General features: G+C 59.6%; 1 protein-coding gene across 3 annotated transcripts; it reads right to left on the bottom strand.

Moving 5' to 3' along the window:
- Nucleotides 1–1,024: 1,024 nt before the first annotated feature.
- On the bottom strand, nt 1,025–18,772 carry LOC103227720 (twinfilin-2). 3 transcript variants are annotated; one of them, XM_007984475.3, is made up of 9 exons: nt 18,582–18,772; nt 14,612–14,689; nt 11,844–12,022; nt 11,355–11,450; nt 11,040–11,144; nt 10,782–10,907; nt 9,835–9,985; nt 9,577–9,698; nt 1,072–4,258 (listed from the first exon to the last, which is right to left on the bottom strand). In XM_007984475.3, exons 1-9 carry the CDS (start codon nt 18,604–18,606, stop codon nt 1,163–1,165), a joined length of 3,978 nt encoding a protein of 1,325 aa, XP_007982666.3. In that variant the 5' UTR covers nt 18,607–18,772; the 3' UTR covers nt 1,072–1,162. The 3 variants fall into 3 exon arrangements, with proteins under 3 accessions (XP_007982664.3, XP_007982666.3, XP_007982665.1); XM_007984474.3 differs by lacking the exon at nt 1,072–4,258 and adding an exon at nt 8,533–9,122; XM_007984473.3 differs by lacking the exons at nt 9,577–9,698; nt 9,835–9,985; nt 10,782–10,907; ... (3 more) ...; nt 14,612–14,689; nt 18,582–18,772 and adding an exon at nt 5,455–5,573 and having other exon boundaries at nt 1,025–4,258.
- Nucleotides 18,773–19,113: the final 341 nt, after the last annotated feature.

Here is a 19,113-nt window from a genome sequence, read left to right as displayed (position 1 = left end):
GTATGGTGGTGCACCCCTGTGGTCCTAGCTACTCAGGAGGCTGAGGTGGGAGAATTGCTTGAGCCCAGGAGGTCAAGGCTGCAGCGTTCATGCCACTGCACTCCAGCCTAGGTGAGAGAGTGAGACCTTGTCTCAGAAAGAAAAAAGAGAGACAGAGAGAGACGAAGGAAGAAGGAAGGAAGGAAGGAAAGAAGGAAGGAAGGAAGGAAGGAAGGAAGGAAGGAAGGAAGGAAGGAAGGAAGGAAGGAAGGAAGGAAGGAAGGGAAAGGAAGGAAGGAAGGAAGGGAGGGAGGGAGGGAGGGAGGGAAGGAGGGAGGAAGGGGGGAGGGAGGGAGGAAGGAAGGGGGAGGGAGGGAGGGAGGTGACTTGCCTAGGTATCCCTTTAATATCAGAATGGAGAGACCCAGCAAGTACCTGTAGGTGGAAAGAGAAAGGAGTGGATTCTCCTGTCTGTGGCTCCCAGCTCCCTGCTGCAAGGATGCACCCACAGGCCTTCCTTTCCCCAACCTGAACCAGCCTTCTCCGCCTGGCACAGGCATGGCCACCAAAGGGCACAATCACCCCTCCACCCTTGCTGCAATTCATTCTCCCCTTCCATTTTGGAACGAACAGTCCCCAGAGCTGTTGCCGCTCAAGACTTTGCTGAGTGCCAGAAAGGAACCAAGCCTGCAGTTTCTCTGCCCTCAAGGCATTCCAGTCCAGTAGGTGAGGGAGACAAATACCTGAGACCCGTCAACAAAGGGGTGCTGCCAAGTCTGTCAGGGGCTGCCCGGCTCTGCATGGGAAAGGTAGGGCCGGGCATTCTGGGCGGGACTAAAAGGGGCCCCTGCTCTCTGGGAAGGACCAAAACCACATCCAAAGACCATCATCAGACTCCCCAGAGAACTGAGCTTAGCAGCTTCCTCCCCTGAAGACCTCTGTCCTGTCTTTACGGCAATTTTCCCTAAGCTGCTTCGTGGAGGCCTGGAGAATTCTCCCTTCCCTCCTCCTGTCCATGCCTCCAGTGAGCTCAGGATTAGCCATTTAGCCTTCGGCAGCATTTATTGAGTGCCTGCTCTGTGCCTGGTGTGGGGTGAGGGAGGCAAGCAGGGGAGGGTCAGAGCCAGGCAGGCAGAGGTGAGGTGAGCGTGGAGGTGGCGCCGTGCAGGATTCCAGCTCAGGGCTATTCGGCCGTGGGTCCCTGGCAGAAGTTCCGGTTATAGAAGTGGTGGTTGTCTCTGGTCAGGGCCATGCCCAGCTGGGCCCAGAAGCTGCGCTGACCGCTGGGCTGGTGGGGCCAGAGGAGGACACTCTGGCGGCAGAGGCGCTGGCGCAGCCGCACATAGCGGGAGCGGCGGCCATCGGGGCTCAGGATCACCAGCACCACAACATCCTTGCGGTCCTCCAGCAGGCGCTGCTGGGCCAGCAGGAAGCTGGCACGCAAGAGGCCACTGACCCGGTCCGTGTGGGCCAGCACAAACAGCGTCTTGCGGCTGCCATAGACCGAGGCCCACAAGTTCTCAAAGAGGGTCTTGCCAGGCAGCCAGTCGCGCTCCTCCAGGCACAGGCGGAGTGCCCAGCGCCCACGGCGCTCCTCCAGCTGCCCCCGAAGCTCATTGTACACCCAGTCTGCCACTGCGCTCTGTGTCTTGTCAAAGACCACGAAGGCATCATAGGGCAGGGCATCCTCACCTTGCCCACTTTGCCGCCCCCGCCAGGGAAGCCAGGCCAGGCACAGGTAGAAGCAGTACCAGAGGTCCCAGCCACAGAGGTGATGCAGCATGGGCACGCCCAGGCCCAGAGCCACAGCCAGCAGCGAGAGGGTGAAACAGTCCCAGGAGAGGGCCTCGTCCAGGCAGAGGCGCAGGTCCTGCGCAAAGATGCTGAGGCCCTGGAGCTGGCCTGGACTGCCACACTTCACCCGGCTGGGCAGACCAGGCACGGCAGCCTGCACCTCCAGCAGGAAGTCTATAAAGGCCGCCCCACAGGCACAGTGCAGAGGGTTAGCGCTGACATCTAGTATTTGCAGGGCACTCGCCAGGGGCCCAAACCAGGAGGGGTCCACTGTCTTGAGGGCATTGGCACTGAGGTTGAGCTCTCGAAGCTCCTTGGCCTTGGAAAAGAAGCCGGGGGCCACGAAGCTGATGCTGTTGCAGCTGACGTCCAGCCTCCGGAGCCTGGTGCCAGCGGGCAGGCTGCCATTGGTCAGGGCCTTCAGTTGGTTTCCCGCCAGGTCAAGGACTTCCAGTTTGGGTAGGTGGATGAGGTTCCCCCACTTAAAGAAGGCCAAGTAATTGTCACGGAGACGCAGCACTTGCAGGCTCTTGGGGAGTTTGTCCAGGGCGTGGGGCAGGAGGGTGTGCAGGCGATTCTGGGACAAGTCCAGCCAGATCAATCCACTCAGGCCTTGGAAGAAGTGCAGATAGAGGTCTCCCTCGGCCCACATACGGCCCAGCGCATTGCCACTGAAGTCCAGGGCCCGCAACGACGTGCTGCAGAGCTGCTGGGACACTTGGCTGTGGATGTTGTTGTGGGCCAGGCTAAGGTGGCGCAGGGTGGGCAGGTGGGCCACGAAGCTGAAGTTGTGGCCCACGCCCTGCATGCCAAAGGGCTGGCTGTTGTAGCTGAGGTCCAGGGCCTCCAGTCGCGGTAGCTCCGTGAACGAGTGCTCGTGGTACAGGTCCAGCTTATTGTGGGACAGGTCCAGCACCTGCAGACTGGTCAGGGGCAGGAACTGGGAGCCATTGACTGCCTGCGAGATGCAGTTGTGGCTCAGGCGCAGGCACTGCAGGTGTGAGAGCTGGGCAAACATCTCCGGCCGCACGGTCACCAGGTTGTTCCGTGATAGATCCAAGGTGAAGTTGAGGGTGCTGCAGTTGGGCCTGAAGTCTTCAGAGCTGGGAGTGGCCACTGGGGCTGGAGCAAGGTCCCCAGGCTGGAGCCAGACCTTCTCCCCTCCATCCACCTCCTGCACGGTGGCTGTCAGCTCTGAAGCTCCGCTGATGCGGTTGTCTGACAGGTCCACATAGCGCAGGCCAGGGAAGGCCCTGAAGATGCCAAGCTGGGCCTGGCTGATGAAGTTCATCTGCAGACGCAGAGTCTGGAGCACAGGCAAGCGGGCCAGTGGCCGGAGCGTGGTCTCATCGAGTGAGCGGAAGAAGATGCCGTGCATGTCCAGCTCCTTCAGTGCGACCAGGCTCCCGAAGGAGGGGGCCAGAGACAGGTGGGCAAAGGACACCCTCTTGTGGTAATTGAAGGACAGGTTGAGCTGGCGCAGCTGTGTTAGGCCCTGGAAGGCCTTGGTTTTGGTGATGCATTTGTAGAGGAAGTTCTCACTCAGGTCCAGCACTCGGAGGTTTCCAAGCCCACGGAACCAACTGGCATTCAGCCAGGAGAGAGAACTGTCCTTCAACACTAGGCCTTCAAGACGGCTCAGGTGGCTGAAGGTATCGGGATGTAGCTGGGGGAAGTGACGAGGGCACTCCATGCAGGGGTTGGGAGCGTGGTCGCAGCGGCGGCAATTTCCACCCACATCGAGCACACGCAGGGCGGTCAGATTGGCCAGGTCCTCAGGCGCCAGTTTGATGATGCGGTTGTAGGACAACAGCAGATACTCCAGGCTGGAAGGCAGGTTGCGGGGCACCACAGTGAGGTTGTTGTACTTGAGTGACAGGTGGGTGAGGTTGCCCAGGCCAAGGAGGGCACCTGGGGCCACCTCCAGTTCCTGCCTGCAGGGGTTCTTGTAATAACAGTTGCCATCCATGAATAGGAAGCGCAGGCTATGCAGGCTGGCGAGGCTGTCAGAGTCTAGCACCAGGATGTTGGTGTGGCTGAGGGACAGGGATATGAGGGATTTGGGCAGCGCAGGCACAGTCGTGATGCTGTTGTAGCTCAGGTTTAGCTCTTCCAGGGTGGGCACAGCCAAGAAGGTGCTGGGCTCGATGGTCATGTGGCAGGGGAAGTGCATGGGGCTGAGGCCAACCGGCGGGCAGTTCCACTTGAGGTTGAGACGCCGCAGGCTGGGCAGGTGGGCAAAGTCAGAATCATGGAGGTGGTGGATGCGGTTGGAGGACAAGGAAAGGCTGGTGACGTTGCCACGGGGTGCTGCCACGGAGAAGTGGGGCACAGACTTCAGGAACAGCCAGTTGCAGTTCACTAGGCCGTGGGGCTGGAGCTCACAGGGTAGGAAGGCAGGCAAGGTACCCAGGGCCAGGGTCGTGGCCAGTACCATGGCCTGCACCAGGAGAGACAGAGGGTGCAGGGCGCTGCAGCAGAAACCCTGTGGGGGTAGGAGGGCTGTGTGAGTGGTCGGCCCCCAGCTCCACCTCCACCCACTCCACTTCATGGGCATCGTCCAACCCCTCTCCCCAAGCCCTACCTGCAGAAGTTCTTCCCTGGCTGCCAAGCCCCATTCCCATCCTCCATGGCTTGTGGGGAACCTGAACTCGGTCTCAGACCATCTTGGACTCAGAATTAGGCCTCAGAACCAGGACTGAGACCTAGAATCCAGACTTATGATCTGGAGCTTTCACCATAACCAATCCCTGGTTATACAAGGCCAGGCAAGGTGGCCCATGGCACCCGCTGTCTCTCCCCGACTTTCCCTTCCTGCTCCTGAGCAAGGTGGCAGCTGGCTCCCTCCCCTCCAGCTGCCCTGAAATCCGCTCTCTGCCCCCCACCAGCCTCCCCACAACCCCTTCCTTTCCCTTCAGCCAAGATCCAGGCAGGCATGAGAGTCTCCCACTATGGCCCGGGCCAGCTGCCTCCCAGGGACCCTGGCCAGCGGGCACTGCACAGCTCCATCACTCTCTGCCCGTCTCACCTAGCCCGAGAGCCCTTGCCCTACAGGTCAGAACAGATGGAAGGAGGGGTGGCCAGCAAAGTGCCAGACAGAGCCAGCCCCAAGCTGCAGGCCCAGTGAGACCCAAACCCAGGCTCCAGACCCAGCTGTGTCACTGCCTCAGCCTCCTCATGCCCTCTGTGGGTTTGGGTCTCATTGCTCAGAAGAGGGCTTCAGTGGCCAGGCGCGGTGGCTCACACCTGTAATCCCAGCAGGCTGAAGTGGGCGGATCACCTGAGGTCGAGAGTTCAAGACCAGCCTGACCAACATGGAGAAACCCTGGCTCTACTAAAAATACAAAATTAGCTGGGTATGGTGGTGCAAGCCTGTCATCCCAGCTACTTGGGAGGCTGAGGCAGGAGGATCCCTTGAACCCAGGAGGTGGGGACTGCAGTGAGCCGAGATCAAGCCACTACACTCCAACCTGGGCAACAAGAGTGAAACTCCGTCTCAAAAAAAAAAAAAAAAGAAGAAGAAGAGGGCTTCAGCTCTGATGTCTTCAGGATTCAGTGAGTGTCCCCAGGGCCATGTGGGTGACAACCCGTCACTGTTGCTTGCAGCTGCCAAGCCCACCTCTTTCCTCACCCCTTCCCAGGATATTCCCTTCCCCAAGGGACTGAGAGCTGTTGTCCTACCATGCCGGGGAGCAGGGGCTTCTCCAGAGGGTCTGGCGGGCAGACTGGACAGCAGCTGCAGGGAAGGATGCTTCACACTCGAGGTCCCTTCCCACGGGGGCAGAAGCGGCTCAGAGAATAGAGGAAGTAAGACTTTTATACCAGCCTAGTAGCTCCCCCTCCACTCCACCCTGCCCATGGTGAGGAGGACAGGGTCCCATGAGTCCAAGGCCATTTGCATAGTCAAATGGCAGACAGCTCCTTCACCCCTTCCTCTTTCCACTCCCCTCTCAGACAGCCAACATCCCATGAGGGCCTCACATCTGTCCTCTACCAAGCCCAGGGAGGAGCTAAGGCCCAGAGCCCAGGTGGAGAGCAGGGAGAGATGGGAATTTGGGGTAGCACCAGTAGCGGTACACCTTGCTGGGCAATCCCCATTCTAAGAGGACTCTTCCACCCTCAGGTCTTGGCTCCCGCACCACAGCTGGTGCCCTCAGGACAGCGGCTCCCGACTTGTCCTTTCCTGCCCTTGTGGGCACCATCTCCAGAGTTCTGCAGGGCCTCGTGTGTGGAGGGCCAGGGTGTAGCTTGAGCGGGAGGCTGGGTTGCACCTGCCTTCACCACAGCCTTGCAACCTCTTCCGGAAACAAGACCTCCTCCTCCGCATTCTCAGAGCCCCTGGGGCCCCATCAGAGCACACATCACGTCACTCCAGATGGGGCTCCTAGGTGCCAGGTGTGCGCTGACCCAGTGGGGCCCCCAGCCGGTCCTCCCCATCAGTTCTTCCCACACTCCTTCTGACCTAGGTGACAGGACTCAGATTCCTCCGGCCCAAAGCCTCAGTTGACCCCGGGCCCCTCAGCAAGTCCTGCTGGGTCCACCATGCTGAAGGGTGTGCCCACAGCCCACTGCCGTGTCCACCAGCCTCCATCCTCTCTCCTAGACCCACGCCACCGCCCTTCTGGCTGTCCTGCCCTGCTGTCCACCCTCCAAGGGCTGGTCACATTCAGCCCCTACAGGAACCTAAGTCACACTGGGTCCCTTCTCTGTTCAGATTCCTTCCTGGCTGACTCTGGAATCAAAGGCACAGTCCACAGATGGCCAACAAGGCCCTATGGGACCTACCTTCCGCTGTTCCCGAGTGCTCTCCACGCTCACTGGCCTGCTTGCAGTTGACTGAGTAGCCCCTGGGCACCCTCCTGCCTCAGGGTCTTGGGATGTGCTGTTCTCTCTGCCTGGAAACTCCCCCAAGTCTCACATGACCCCTCCTTTGCCTCCATTATGTCTCTGCTCCCATGTCACCCTCTCAACAGGGCCATCCAGCCTTCTTAGAAACCTCCCACCCCAGATCTGGCACTCCTAAGCTCCTTTGCCTGCTCTGTTTCTCTTTGTCCTAGCATTTTTTAACTGCTAGCACACCGGATCACTGATCTTTCATGGTTTATTGTATATTGTCTTATTCCTCTGCTGGAATGCCAGCTTCATGAGGGTCGTATCTTTTATCTGCATCCCCAGGATCCAGTGCAGTGCCCAGCACATAGCAAGTGCTTGATATCTGCTGAATTATGTGTACCCAGCAGTCGGCTCTGGGCAGGCACGGATAGGGCGTTTCTGAGTGAAGGCTGAATGAATGAATGAAAGAATGAATGAACAAATGGGGTTGCTGCTGGGAGGAGGCAAGGCTGTACATCTGCCAGCCTGTTCCCCGCAGGCCCACTCTGGGTGGGCATCATGATAGGCAGGCTCCAAAGTGCCAGGCATCCAGCTAGCTCAGCAGCAGGGGGCGATGGCATCATCTTCCTGCCCACCTGGGAGCCAGCGTTTAGGCTGGGCAAGGACAAGCCTCCTCTGGATCCTAGCTAGGGTCTGGCTCTCCTCTCTACAATTCTAAGGGCTTGAGCAGGGGCTCAGAAAGGCGCCAGGGATGGAATGTTGCCCTGAGCCAGGAGGGAGAGCAGTGCCCACTCAGCAGCTGGGCTGCAGGCATCAACCCCATGCTTCCACTCCTGCCTGCCCGCAGCGGAAGGCACCTGCATTCACTCCCTCCATCCACCTCTCAGAGGCATACACCAAAGCTCGGGCTCCTGTGGAGCCCCAAGCATGAGACTTTCCCAGAGTCCCTTGGACCAGGGACCCAGACCCCCATACTCAGCAGTAGCCCTGCCTCCCTTGGAGGCAGAAAACCAGACAGGCCAGTAAGCTGACAGAGGGGTCTGTACACACACGTACAGACCCACGTACATGGACACACTCGGCTTGGAGACACCAATACCGACGTCCATAGAAAAACCTGTCCTGGCCTCAGCCCAGGGAGGCTGGGAAGCCTTCGGGGAGGAGCCCTTATCCCATGTGGAAGGCTGCATAAAATCCCTGTCAGAGATCCTTGTCCTAATCCCCCAAACCTGCAAACACATGACCCCAAAGCCCCACATAGAGTATGGCAAAAGGACTTCACAGATGTGATTAAGTTACCCATCTTGAAGAGGGTAGGTGGTGGGGGTGGGGAGGGTGAATGCAATTACAATACCCCTTATGAAACGGAGACAGAGGGAGATTTGACTACAAAAGGCCACGGGAGCCCAGAGGCCGAGGGAAGCAGAATCAGAGATGTCACCTCTGGCTTTGAAGGTGGAGGAAGGGGCCCCAAGTCAAGGAATACAGACAGAAAAGGCCAGGAGATGGGTTCTCCTGAGGGGCCCAGACAGAGTCAGCCCTGCCAACACCTCAGCTTTGGCCCTGTGAGACCCATCTCAGTCTTCCAGCCTCCAGAACTGTAAGAATACACTTGGGTTTCTTCTAAGCCACTAAGTTGGTGGTAATTTGTTACAGCAGCCACAGCAAACGACCATACACAGATCCCTCATGTCACAGTGGAGGCGCGCCTGCCTCTCAAGCAGGGCTCCTGTTAACTGGGAGACCCGAGTGAGGCTGCGCACCCCCTCACAGGCACAGCCTCTCCCACACACCTGGCGGCGGAGTGCTGGGGCTCCACCTCACAGGCTGGCAGTCCCCTCTCCCCTACTGGGAAAGGACAGTTACATGCACAAGACTGACCAATTCCCAGGGCCAGAGGCGGTCTCTCAGGGCCAAGCACAAGTCTTGATTTAAAAATATTTTATTCTTTAGAAAATACAGCATTCAACCATCCCAAACTGCAGTGACCCCTGCCCCAGCCCTGACCGACCCCACCTCTTGTGGCCAAAGGTTTCTGGGCTGTGCTGGGACCCTAGTCTCAGTTCCCCAGAAGGCCAGGTTCATGCCAGGCCCCTGACCCAGCCCCCTTAAGCCAGCCAGGCAGGGTTCCCGGACACCCTGGGAACACACATGAGATGCAGGGACAGCAACAGGGAAGGGTCACAAAATGCCAGCCCGGTGGCCCTCGGACGCTGCAAGTGCGTTCAGCCGCCAGCCCTCCTGCCCTCCTGGAAACACTTTCCTGGAGCCCAGGAAGGAGGACGGTGGCAGGGAGCGGAAGGCAGGCAGCCCCACAGTCCACATGTGGCCGGCCCTGTTCCAGCCTCCTAGCTGTCATCCCCATTTTCGCCCGGGCCACGGATGAGGCGCTTATGGCCCCGCTTGCCCCCTGGGCCCTTGGGCTTGGCGAAGGCCTGTTTGAAGGCGTGTTGCTTGGGGTGCACCTCGTCGTAGAGGAACTCCGCCGTCAGCTCTGCCCCATCGCCAATCTCAATCTGCATGGGGCAAGGCACTGGTCACTCCAATGGGAGGGGCTCTGACACATACCACCCCTGGTAGCCCCCACTTCTGGGGTACCCCTTGATCTCACATCCTAGCCCTGGGGTCTCCTGGGGTCTCCCTTTGAATCCCCACCTGGAATGCCACCCCCAGGAGAACAAGAGCTTCGGGCCTGCTGCCCTGCATGCCTTGGACTCTGCTTGCCGGGGTCACTTCCTGTCTCCAGGCCCAGGGAAAGGACATGACATGTGGCCAGGACTTGGACTTTTCTGAGCCACCAATCAGCTGGGCAGCCTTGGGCCATGCGTGTCACCCCTTGGGCCTCAGACGCCCTGTGATCAACACGGCAGCAATGGTTCCTGCTCTGCCGTCATCTCAGGACCCCAGCGCGTCACATGGAGATTGGGGGTGATAGGGTCTGGGGAGGCGAGGCCCTGGGGAGGGGCCTACTTTCTTGGCGATCTCCAGATGGAAGTCCTGCTCCACGGAGTCGAGGAGGCGGCTCTTGCAGCTGGAGTAGAGCATGCGCTCCTTGATGCTGCACTTGTACCCCGGCATGGAGTAGATGAACACTGTGGGGGGCAGGAGGTGAGCCTGGGAGGCCTGGGAAACCTGCTGACTTTCACACCCAGAGCGGGCCTGCCCCACTGCAGACCAGCCCTGCTTCCACCCAGCCACAGGCTTGGCGGCCCTGCCATGGCCACTCACCTACAGACTCAAGGGGGTCGCCCTCATGGGTGTGCTTGTAGAGGAAGAAGTGGTAGCGGGCAGCATCTCGGGGCACCCGGGAGGGCAGATGGGCCACATCCGTGGGCTCTGTGTGCACCAGCTCAATGGTTTCCCGCTCTAGGTCCAGCTTCTGCCCAGGGCCAAGGGAAGATGGGAGAGCACCAGGTTGGGGTGGGCCCAGGCCCCTCTCCCCAAGAAGCCCTCAAATAGGATTAGCTGGTGGCAGGAGCCTGATGTGACCTCCCTCTCCCAAGACTGCCCTGCAATGGCCATCACTCTATGGGGGTCCCTTTGAAGAGGCCAGTCCTGGGCCCAGCTCCAACTCTGCCCCTTTGAAGGTTGTGCTATAGAGGGAACTCCCAAGGGTAGTAAACGGTAGTGACTCCTGGGACAGGATGGTGTGGAGGGTCTCAACTTCAGGGAGATACTGCCACCGGGCCAGCCCATCCTCAGAGGCAAGGCCTCTGGTGGAAGCACCTTGGAAGGGAGGAGCCATTTTGCTTGAAAGGGGCAGCCAGAACGGCCAGGGCAGAAGGACGCTGCCTAGGGAAACGGGGTGGTCAAGGAGACAACAGAGGGGATCTGGGACAGGAAGGGGCTCGGGACTGAGGGGTCAGTGTGACCCCAGGGGTATGTGTGGAGGGCAGAATGGGGCAGTGTGCTCACGGGTGTACCTGTGTATGAGCAGGGCCTGGGTGACAAGGGACCTGAGAGCATCTATGTGCACACAGTGACTGTGCCCGAGGCGGAATAGGTAGGGATCAGGGAGGGGTGGGGTGGACCATGTGTTCCCATGAGCACATGGCCGAGCTGAAGGGGACAGGCTGCAGGCTGATGGGGTGGGCACTCCATGCACACCAGCACATGTGCACGGGCAGGAGTAGGGGTTGCAGCAGCATGTGCCAGGGTAGGGAGCAGGTACCCACCAGCTGGATGTAGTTGACCATCTTCTGCTTGAGCTGCTGGAGTGCCCGTTGGGCCTCAGGCTGCAGGGGGAAGGCGAGGCCCTGCAGGGTCTGGTGCTTGCTTTCCACACTGATCTCTGTCTTCACCTGTGGGTAGGGGAATGGTGAGGGAGGCCCTCACCGGCCCAAAGCAGGGTGTGACTCCCAGGCAGCACAGGCTGCCATGGGGCCAATGTGACCCTGAGGGCTCGAGGCTGGGGCCTCTGCTACCCAACCCACCTCGTTGATGCGGATCTGCTGGAGCTCTCTCTCGGCTGAGGTCAGTGGGGCAGGTGCTGCACAGGATGACAGGTGTTTCTGGTACCCAGCAAAAGAGAGGTCGTCCTGCGGGGGTGGGGGTGAATGCAGAGCCATAAATGGGCACCTGGGGGTGGGCTAGAGGAAGCCCACCGAGCACCCCCGCTTGCAGTCCTTGGACTCCCCCAGCGCCCCCATCTTCCTCCCAAGGCTGGCACTGGCTTGCTCTTTGACCCTGCACAGTGACCTCTCTGTGGGCCCAGGACCGTGTCCCGGTAAGTCCTGGCTTAGGGCTACCTTCACAGTCCCGAAGAGCTCATCCTTGATGTGGCCACCTCCAAACTCCTTTTTCACTGTGGCCCGTGTGGCCGCATACAGCATCTTCAGCCGCACCTGAAGGGCAAGGACCAAACCATGAGAGGCCTCTGGGCAGGGCTGCCTCTCCCGGAACAGACAGGCACCTCTGGAGCGACCCGGTAGGCTCATTGCACTGGCACACCCGGCAGAGGGCCAAGACGCAGCAGGTGGCTCCCACCAGCAGGGGGAGCCCTTGTCCAGCCTGACCACCGCCTCTGGAGCCAAGCTGATGCCTGGAGAGCGTGAGGTACCCAGGCAGCAGGCACAGGGCCTTGACCCTCTCTCAGACTCCCTAGGGCAGGGCCTGACAGCTCTTCCCCCGTCCTCCAGGGGCAGGCCTGTGTCCCCTCTTAGATCCCCCAGGGCAAGGCCTTGTTGTTCAGTTCGGCCCCAGCTCCCCTCCTCACTCCCCACTGGCCCAGGACTCACGGGGGAGTTATCAGGCGACCAGGCAAGGAAGAGCCATTCGAAGCCCTGAGCATTCTGTGAGTCGAGGCGGTAGAGCAGGTAGCAGGGCTGCTGGGCGTCCAGCAGTGGCAGCACAGCCCTGTCATAGTCCTGGTCCCAGCGGCCCACCGGCTCCTGCGAGGCACCCAGCACGAGCTGCTCTGGGGGCAGAGGCCGGGTGAGCAGCCGCTCCCAGCTCCCACCGCGCCTCCCGCTGCGGACCTCCAGCCTCACCGTGGCTGCCCAGCTGGCTCAGAGCTGCCGGTTGCCCCTCACCTTCCCTGGAGCCCCCAGGTCCCAGAAGTGTGAGGCTGTGTGGCTGAATGAGTGAGCAAAGGAGGACACAAAGCTGCCACCTGGGGGCTGCCCCCCTGCACATCCCCAGCGCGTGCATACCCGCCCCACCCCCCCCACATACACACTCGCAGATCACCAACACAAATAGCCACACAAAGACACACAGCTGTCAGCCCCTCACAGACACCACACCCCTGGGTGCTCCCTACCCCACCCCACCGCACAGCTGCTCAGCCCACAGTCTCCATGAAACTGTCTCCTGCTCGCCTCCTCCCCTGGGGCTCCAGCAGAAGAACTGCAGCAGACCCCCTCAGGACAAATGTGCTGAGGGGCAGATCACAGCCCCAGGCCACAGGGACCTGCAGGGGCAAAAGCCGCTGGGGAGGAGGAGCAGGGGCTCCTACCAGACCCTGCATAACCAGACATCCTGCGGCTACCTGCCAGCTGCAGTCCTCTTGAAAATGTTACAGATCCAAAGCAGCTACCATCTAAGTGCCTAGGCCCTACAGGCCTGCCAGCTCCTTGGCTGAATGGTGCATCGAGCTGCACTTGTAGGCTGGGACTTCATCCGGGCACCAGACACCAGCCTGGGTATACACAGGTCTAGCCTGGAGCAATAACTGGGGCAGGCAGCCTGGCTGGGGGCCCTGGTGTCAGTCTACCAGGCTCTCCTGATGGGGGCAGGCGCCCTGATGCCTGGACACCCCAACAGGCCAGGCCCTCTGAGGCCTCGGCCTCCTCACCTGCCCACCCAGAACTCAGACAGGATCATAGTCACAGTGACTTTGAGTAGTCATGGCCTGTGTTGGCCCCCACAGCACTGTCCACATTGCTGAATTTGTTGCTAACATTTTTAAACTGGAAACTTTTACATAAGAAGTGGAATCCTCAGCCTCTCTAGAAATATCAAGCCCTCTGGCCACACTGGGGCCACCCTCAGTTGGAAAAGGACAGTGGCTGCCCATCGGGGGCCTGGACCCTCCTGGGCACTCCCAGGTACCCCAAAAACTGTCATGCAGAACTGAGATAAAAGTCAATCCAGAGATTCCTCCTGCTTAAAATCTGCAGGGACGGCTGGGTATGGTGGCTCAAGCCCGTAATCCCAGCACTTTGGGAGGCTCAGGCAGGCGGATCACGAGGTCAGGAGATGGAGACCATGGTGAAACCCCGTCTCTACTAAAAATACAAAAAAATTAGTCGGGCATGGTGGCGGGCACCTGTAGTCCCAGCTACTTGGGAGGCTGAAGCAGGAGAATGGTGCAAATCCGGGAGGCAGAGCTTGCAGTGAGCTGAGATCGCACCACTGCACTACAGCCTAGGCGACAGAGCGAGACTCGGTCTCAAAAAAAAAAAAAAAAAAAAAAAAATCTGCAGGGACATCTTGTCTGGGAGGCAACAGGGAGGGCTGAGGATTGGGGTCAATGAGTGCAACTGCCTCTTTAAGGGTGGGGTGGCTGTGGCCTGCCACTCCAGGAGGCCATCACCAATATCCTGCCATAGTGACCCCTGCCCAGTCTCTGAGGGCATCAGAATTTGGAGTCCCTGGGCAAAGCACGACTGAGGCCCTAAAACTTGGAATGGCAGACCCTGCTTTGAGCCAACTCAACGCGCGACAAGTCAGCTGAGCACCAGGCCCATTCGGGCAGCCATCCAAAGTACTCGCTGTTGAATGGCCACTGAGGAGAGCTGGGAGGACCTCTGGGGAGCCTGGCCCACACCAGTCCCAAAGTCTGTACCCCTCACCCAAAGGGGCAGTCCCTTGGCAAGGAGGAAAGGGGAAAAAATGTTCTCTGTCCTCTGACCTCCCAATCCTCCTCAGTTTAATCCTCTGCCTCCCCAAACCCTCCCCACTTCAGGCCTCAGCTCAAGTCCCAGCGCCCCCAGCATGCCCTCTATACAGCTCCCAGATTCTCAGGGGCCAGGCCAAGACCCAGCCAAGCCTAGAACCCTCTCATCCTGCTCTCAGATGAGCCAGACACTCGTCCCTTCTCCCCATCATGGGAGCACTTCCAAGAGAAGGGTGCAGGATCTCCTTAGAGCTCCCCTGAGCCAGCAGCTGAGCCAGGCCAGGCCACAGACAGGGGTGGGTGGCACCAACCACAAGCGGCGGTGCTGGATTCACTTATCCCCTGCCCCTCTGCCCAGCCCAGCTCGGCATTCTGACCAGGCCCATGTGAATACCCATGCAGTCTCTGGGAGGTGGCGGGACCCCAGGACAGGGCTCTGTTTGCTGACCCCAGCTTTGGCTTCCTGCTCTGCATAACAGAGGTGACAATCACACTCACCTCTGATGCTGCCCTGTGAGGCTCTCCTTTGTCAGGATTTCCTCACACTCATTTCCAGAGGGGGAAATTGTCCCCAGCAGGCCAGGGGCCAACATCTACCTTCCCCCACCCACATAGGCAGCAGAGTCCACCCCCAAGCCTATGCCCTGGCCTGTGAGGGACACTCACCGTCCTCAATCACAACCTTGATGAGCCGCACAGAGCCAGCCCGTGCCTTGGCAAAGAATTCCTTCAGCTCTTCCGTGGCTATAAGAACAAGAAACATGGTGGGGGATGAGTGGGCAGAGTGGACAGAGACGAGTATGGGGCCTGCTCTGTCCCACAGGGTCTGGTGGCTGAGCTGGGAACCAGGTTAAATACAGCCCCCCATGTGACTGGGAACCTGAGACAGCCACTGAACACAAGTTCCCAAATTTAGCCAGCAGAGGTGGCAGGCGAGTGGCCTGCTGGCTGGGATAGGTCTGGTGATGGGGCGGGGTGGGCAGGGATGGGACAGCTCATCAGAAGATGGGCAGGCTCTGGCATAAGCCAGCCCAGCCACAGTGAATAGCCTCCATCTGCCCCCTGCCCCCCAGGATGGCTGAGCTCTGGGCTGGCCTGGACACACTCAGCATGGTCATATACACAGACAAAGGAACACAGACAAATGCCCCCACTGTGTAATGACCACTATGACCATTCACACACACACACACACACACACACACACAGCTCAATCCAGCATGTGTGAATGTAACACATGACATGGAGGTGTGACAGAGGAGCAGAAATTCAAACACCCTCATACATGAACACATGCTCAGTTGCTCAAACACAAATGGACACACACATTTAGATATGCAAACACACAAAGAGATATAGTCCCCAGCTTGCTAACACACACCCAGGCAGGCAAGTGCAGAGCTTGGCTAAGACGTGTGTGCAGGCAACTGGATGTATCAAAGTGTACACAGAAGCACATGGACACACATGACACCCATGTGTGCAGCCCCAGTCCCAGCCCTCAAGCCAGGCTGTCTAACCCTGAGACCCTGAGGAACCACAGCCAACCCAGACACAGCCCTGTGGGGAGTGGGGGGACAAGACGCCTTTAACCCTCAGGCAGTTGGGGCAGCTTCCAGGAGGAGTGGACCCCGGAAACTCACTAAGAGACTCCATCTTGGTCAGGTGCGGTGGCTCGTGCCTGTAATCCCAGCAATTTGGGAGGCCAAGGTGGGCAGATCACCTAAAGTCAGGAGTTCAAGACCAGCCTGGCCAGCAAGGTGAAACCCCGCCTCTACTAAAAATACAAAAAATTAGCCACACATGGTGGCTTGCGCCTGTAATCCCAGCTACTTGGGAGGCTGAGGCAGGAGAATCGCTTGAAACCAGGAGGCAGAGGTTACAGTGAGCTGAGATCACACCATGGCACTCCAGCCTGGGCAACAAGAGTGAAACTCCACCTCAGAAAAAAAAAAGAGAGAGAGACTCCATCTTGGCCACTGGGCTGTAGAGCTGGAAGGTGAGAGCCAGTGAGTGACCAAGGACCCCAGGGCAGAGATGAGGACCATGGTGAGAGCCAGGGAGCCATAAGTGGTGGATCTACTAGTGGACAGGGAAACCACCACGGACCATGCGGGGAAGGTCCCTGCTTGGGTCCCTGGGTGAGCAGGGCTTGGCCAGAGTGACCTTGAGGCTGCCCAGGGGTCAGGGGAATTCCATCAGGAACACAGCTGGAGGCCTGAGGTCAGAGAATATTTATAGGGCCAGGACTGGGCAACTCAGGGGCGGGGGGGCCTTTAGGAAAACAAACTCTGGTCATGTCCTCAGGTGCCCCCCTTGCAGAGTGACCATTAATCTGAGACCTCAGGCTATGCACCACCCTCCAAGGCCACTGGGTGGGCTGGGGCCCAGCTGAGCTCAGCAGACCCTTAGGGCTCAGAGAAACATGGCATGGAACTGTAGGCAGGTGGACACCGTCCCACTGGGCCAGGACAGAACTTTCCATTGGCAGATCCCAAGCAGGTCCCTGAGGCCCCAAGCCTGGCCTCTGGGGCTCCACCTCTCCCTTAGCTGGGTGACCCCTGACCTCTCTGAACTTCAGTGTATAAAATGGAGATAATAGCCCCAAACTTGGCAGGGCTGTGGTGAGGAGTAAATGGGAGAAAGGGCTTGGCAATGGTGGCCTCTACTAATAACAATTAATCTTTTATTACGATAACAACAGCAAGCTGACTGTGCTGAGCTGCCTCTTCTACCTGCCCAGACCTTCCCGGGAGACCAAGAAGCTCTCCCAAAGGACAGGCCGACGGGCCCCTTCTAGTGTTACCAGGGCAAACTGACACCCCAGCAGGGGAAGGCACACCTCCCTGCCCACCCCAGCCCCAATGCCTGCCCAGCCGCCATCAATAATCCAGAGACCAGGCCTGGGACACCTGAGCCTCTATTATCAATGATTCATGAACACCCTCCCTCCGACTCCAGTGAGCCTCACGTTACAGGTCCCTTTCCTGCCCTGCTCTGAGGTCAGCAGATCCACACCTATGGTCAGGACAGGGCTGGCACTTGGTCCTCCAGGGTGATCTCTCCTGCCAACTCCCCCAGCCAGAAATGGGAAGGAGTGGGCTGCTCACAGGCGGAAGGAGGACTGGGGGCAGCCCAGTCCCCAGTGACCCCCTCAGTGGGCCTGTCTCACTATGGGTAATGAGAGAGTGAGGCAGCAGGGAAGGGGTATGGGGTGGCTAACGTCCTGGGATCTCCTCCACCAGGGCTGGAGGCCGGGAGGCAGCAGCTACGACCAGACAAAGGGGAAGGAAGAAGCTGGCCACGAGGCAGTTCCCTCCTGTGGGGCTGAGTCATGAAGCCCGCCTGCCAGCTCCTCCTGGAGAAAGGCTGGCCCATCTGGGAGGCCTGGCCCTGACCCAGGCCCCTGCCTTCGCAGGGCCAGGGAAACCTTTTCAGGGCAGCGCAGCCACCAAGTGGCCACAACCGCACCAGGATTCAGGTGGTCAGGCAGGTCGATGGTGGCAGCCCCAAGCAGGGGATCCTAGTGCGGTGGGAGGGGTGGCTGATGGCCAAACCAGCCAGGTTGTCTGGGCAAACAGCCTGGGCCTTCCCCACAGGCCAGGCAGCCCTCCCAGGTCAGTGACAGATGAGGACACTGAGCCCCAGGTAGAGTCAGGGCACCTGGCTCCTAGCCATTGCTTCTCTCACAGCCCGTCCAAGAAGGAAACTGGGACCCCTGGGGGAGGGGGGGTGTGATGCTAGGGGATGGTGAAGCTTCCTAGGGATAGGGGGAGGGTGGGGGTGAGAGCTGGCCTGGATTATTTAGGGCCAGGACTCTCCCCCACAAACCCCATATCTGGACTTCTTCCCTGTCTGCAGCCTGGAGCTGGGATCTTCCAACCGGACTGAGACAGGCTCAGAAAGTCACAACGGAAAATGGGAGGGAGGTCAGAGGTCAAGGTCAGATAGGCAGCTTTCTCCATCCCACTTAGCAGTCTCAGTTTTGGGTTTTCCCCAGCCTGGGGAGAGTGAGTGTCCTGGGAGGAGCAAAGGTCAGGGTCCCCTCACACATACACAAACCCATTCAAGTCATACAGACACATGCGGTATATGCATCCTTGGCAACAAATGCACACTGAGATGTGCTCCAACTATGCACACACACAGACACCCACATACATGTGCACACTGCCATGAAACACTGATGTCTAAAGAGGGTCCTATGCGACCTACAGTGTCCATTCAAACAGCCACTAGTGCCAGTGCATGAATGACCCTTAGATGTGCACAAGGGAGTCACATCGAGAGGTGCACACGTAGGACTGTACACGGAAGACGGGTACACATGCGTGTACACCCACTACAGGAAAGGAACAAAAATATACAGATGGGCACACACAGCCACATTCATCTCCAGGTAGGCACACAGATACTTCCACCCCAGCTGTGTACGTACATGTACACCCACTCCCAGCTATGCACACCACGTCCGTACTCCCCCAGATGTGCCCACCCCAGGCGACCCACGGCTGCAAAAGAGAACAGGAAGCTTCTCCCGGTTGGTGCGGGGTGGAGGGAGGGGCCGAGAGCCGGGGAGGGGGCGCTTCCGAGAGCCAAGACCCAGGCCCCCTGCCCGCCCGCCATCCGCCCTCACCGTGGATGCCCGTCTGGTGCGCCATGGCTCGGCGCTTCGCTCCGTCCGCGCCGTCGCAGCCCTCCGCTTGACCCTGGCCCGCCTCCGCTCGCTGGACCAAGAGAGGAGAAGGATGTGGCGGAGGCTGTCGAGCCTCGCGCAGCTTCCCGGGCGGTGCCGCAGGACCCGCCCCCAGCGGCGCCCCGCCCCCGACAGGCGCGGCCGGGAGGCGGGGACTCGGAGCCGCGCGTGCGCGCAGCCTGCGCGTCGGTCCGGGTGGGTCTAAGGCTGATTGATCCGCCGTGCGCACGCCAGCGCGTTCCTCTGTGGCGGGAGAGGGGGCCTGCGTGTGACGGAGCGTGCGTGGGAGGACGCGCGTGTGTGTGCGCCCTGATCACGGTGGTCTGTGGGGGGGGGGCGGATCGTGCGCGCGCGCCCGATTTGTGCCCCCCGCAAGCCAGGTGGGTTTCCGAATAGGAGCGGGTCCCAGCGTATCCGGGTTTGCACCCAGGAAGGGGTCTGCTTGTGGATGGGCGTGCGCACGTGCGTGCGT

Source organism: Chlorocebus sabaeus, chromosome 22 (genome assembly GCF_047675955.1).
Source record: "Chlorocebus sabaeus isolate Y175 chromosome 22, mChlSab1.0.hap1, whole genome shotgun sequence".
Lineage (NCBI taxonomy): Eukaryota > Metazoa > Chordata > Mammalia > Primates > Cercopithecidae > Chlorocebus > Chlorocebus sabaeus.
Note: the sequence above shows the minus strand (reverse complement) of the source record. Positions and strands in the feature narration are given on the sequence as shown.

Coding starts and splice junctions, on each gene's coding strand:
- LOC103227720 (XM_007984475.3), bottom strand. CDS start 18,606: ATGGCGCACCAGACGGGCATCCACG. Junction 14,690..18,581: donor GCACCAGACGGGCATCCACG/GTGAGGGCGGAT, acceptor TTGTTCTTATAG/CCACGGAAGAGCTGAAGGAA. Junction 11,451..11,843: donor GGTCGCCTGATAACTCCCCC/GTGAGTCCTGGG, acceptor CTTGCCCTTCAG/GTGCGGCTGAAGATGCTGTA.